Source organism: Octopus bimaculoides, chromosome 25, assembly GCF_001194135.2.
Source record: "Octopus bimaculoides isolate UCB-OBI-ISO-001 chromosome 25, ASM119413v2, whole genome shotgun sequence".
NCBI lineage: Eukaryota > Metazoa > Mollusca > Cephalopoda > Octopoda > Octopodidae > Octopus > Octopus bimaculoides.
The window spans coordinates 5,794,599-5,797,747 of record NC_069005.1 but is presented as its reverse complement, the minus strand read 5'-3'; the positions used below and the strand labels follow the sequence as shown (position 1 = coordinate 5,797,747).

General features: G+C 41.7%; 1 protein-coding gene across 1 annotated transcript in view; it reads right to left on the bottom strand.

Annotated features, from left to right (window-relative positions):
* Window positions 1-3,149, bottom strand: part of LOC106879256 (alpha-2-macroglobulin receptor-associated protein) — a 12,889-nt gene that overhangs the window by 7,130 nt on the left and 2,610 nt on the right. Inside the window, exon 3 of the mRNA XM_014928753.1 lies at window positions 59-138. Coding sequence (XP_014784239.1) covers window positions 59-138 — 80 coding nt within the window. The remainder of the gene's footprint in view (window positions 1-58; window positions 139-3,149) is intronic.

The following is a 3,149-nucleotide window of genomic DNA, read 5'->3' as shown; positions in this document are numbered from 1 at the left end:
GCCGCTACACAACACTATGATCGGCGTAATAACGATTCTGCCAGCTCGCCCGCCTTACGTGTCTTAGATAATACCAAACAATGGCCATTTCCAATGACTTGACAAATTTCAGCCCACGGGATTTTTTGAATGGCAAGCCTTAAAACAAAAAATTACATTCAATAATTTTAATACAGCGGCCCGCCTCTTGATGAGACACGTCTCCTCCGACCCGCTTCTCGGAAAAGGTTACTCATGCCTGCTGAACACTGTTAGAAATGGCAGTTAAATTTACCTTAAATCACTACCTTGATTCCTCAAAAAAAAAAAAATGGATATACTTGATAGTATAAACCTGGATGCAAATGTATTTGAAAATCAGAGAAAATAAAAATAAAATAGACGGGAGATCGCAGCTAGAATGTTTATGATCGTGGTAGGTTTGTTTATTCATAGATTACCTACCTAGGGCTAATAACAACAAAACCACTCTTCTCAGTTTCTTAATTACGTCCTAGATAATAAAACACATGGCTTCGTCTCATCATGTCTGACACCGCCCCCATTCACGAGTAACTATTAATTATACGAGTAACAACGATAGATACTGCACGTTGTTGTACCAAACTGCTAAAAAAAACCCGCTTAATTCCGATATTCATTGAAATAATACCTTCTCGTTTTCCAAATTAAAAATAGGTGGGGAAAAGACAGACATGTTACGTAATATAAGGTGAGATATATTATTATGTCTAAAAAAATGGAATAAAACTTAAGACGGGATTGAAATAGTTTGGATGACTTTTATCACAGGTTTGCTTGATCAGAATTTACCTAGGGTTAAACAATGTTATGTATGTGTGTGTGTCTGTGTGTTTGTGTACATATACATATTCTTTTATCTTTTACTTGTTTCGGCCAACAGTCTGCGGCCATGCTGGGGTACCGCCTTCAAGAATTTGTAGTCGAAAGATTCGATCCCAGTACTTCTTTTCCCCCTTTTAAATCTGATACTTATTCTATCGGTCACTTTTAACGTCCACTTTTCATGCTGGCATGGGTTGGACAGTTTGACTAAGGACTGACAAACCAGGAGGCTGCACCAGGCTCTAATCTGATCTGGCAAGGTTTCTACAGCTGGATGCCCTTCCTAACGCCAACCACTCCGAGAGTGTTGTAGGTGCTTTTTACATGCCACCGGCACGGGAGCCAGTCAGGCAGCACAGGTAACAACCACGCTCGAATGATGCTTTTGACAGGGCAAGATGGAATAACGCAGTTGGTCACTGTTTTTGGTTTGCTCCATGCTGTAAGCAGAGACTCTTCGATATCTTGTATTCAGCCTCTTCATGATGAAGATGGCAGTTCTTCATGTCCAAAGATTATGAGGAAGAAAGAGTCCATCTACATGTGGAGTTGGGGCTGTAATTGTCAGCACCATGCAGTACCTGTTGATTTTGCCACTTCTCCATTGCTGCAGGACTTTGCTTCCTGCTTGCATCTGGTGGTTTTAAAGTAAGAGTCACTCTGCACAAACCAGTTTCATTCTTTAGACTTGGAGATCTGATCACAGTGGCTCATTGGGCTAAGATGGCTGTGGAGACCAGCCTTCTCCTTAGTGAACTTCTTTACAGAGCTGGAAACCTCCACCAACCTGGAGTTGCTAGAAGGATGGCAAAGAGAGCACTAGACCACTTAGGCAATTCTCCTCTTTGATATACTGTCCAGATTAACTCTCCAGGCTTTTTCCTTTTCCAAGGCACTCACAGAACAGTGAGGTTTTTTTTTTGTTTGAAGTTTCTTCCATAAAATGGTAATTACCCCATAACTGGGAACCTGTCAGGTGCTACTGCTCCTGGTCAGAGTAGACCTGGGAACAACAGTGGCAAGGAAGTGGTCCCACATTCCTCAACACCCTGAAATTCCCAAACCAGGGCTCAACTACCAGATGCAGCCTTGAGTCATACCCAGGACACTTAAAGTCATAACCAACCTTTTCATCATCTCTTCAATAATTACAACACAGAGAATGAGACGATTTCTTCCGTTCTAGCACCTCCTTATGTTTCGACAGATGGTACCTGCTGTTGTTGTTTGCCTTTATTGTTGTCACTTTCCTCTTTACTTCTCTGAGAAGAAAGTCCCTCAAATGTCTCCGTCTCCTGTATGTATCGTAACTGGGATTTCTGCCGTGGAACCAGTCTGGCAGCCTTCCACTCTGTCCCCATAAGATTACAACACCAGGTCTTCTGGGTGATGAAGACTATGCATTAGTACCGATCACTTTTGCACCCAAAACCTGCTCTGACCATAATACAAAAGCTTATGACAAACCAAGAGTTATCTTTTATCCTATACTTCTTTCAGTCATTAGACTGCAGCCATGCTGGGGTACTGCTTTGAAGAATTTTTTGGTCAGATGTATCAACCCCTGTACTTAATTTTTTTTTAAAGCCTGGTACTTATTCTATCAGTTTCTGGTGCCGAACCATTAAGTTACAGGAACATGAACACATCAGCACTGGTTGTCAAGGCTTTGGTCAGCCCAGGGCTATAGTAGAAGACACTTGCCCAAGGTATCACGCAGTGGGATGGAACCTGGAGCCATGTGGTTGAGAAGCAAGCTTCTTACCACACAGCCAAACCTGCACCTGTTATGCCCTTACCAATGTTCCTGACCACAACCCTTGCAATTCAACTTTCTATATATTGTGACACCTGCCTCTGGGCAAATGTGGAATGGGGTACAAACTCTGCTTGAAGATTACAACCAAATGCACCACCCAGTCGGTGGAGCATCCAGCACAACACACATGGACCAGGTTTCCTCTGATTACCCTTTTGAAGATTCATGGAAACCCCTATGACGAAATTCGAATTCAGACTAAAGCTTAATTGGAACCAATATTACCATGGATTTTGTTCAACATTATGTTTTTTTTTTACATTGGAACAAAGGCACGACTTTTAGAGATGAGAGGGTGATAGTTGACCCCCACCCCATTAAATAGCAATAATACGCATCTCGTAGCGAAATAATTTATTGCGGTTTCTCCCTTCGCTCCTCAATCTCATTTTTTTTTTTTTGCTTAGTATTTGTTAAAGCTGACTCACTTCGTCAAAGTCCACTATTGTTTCCCCGTAAAAAACAATAGGCTTTCTTTTTTTTT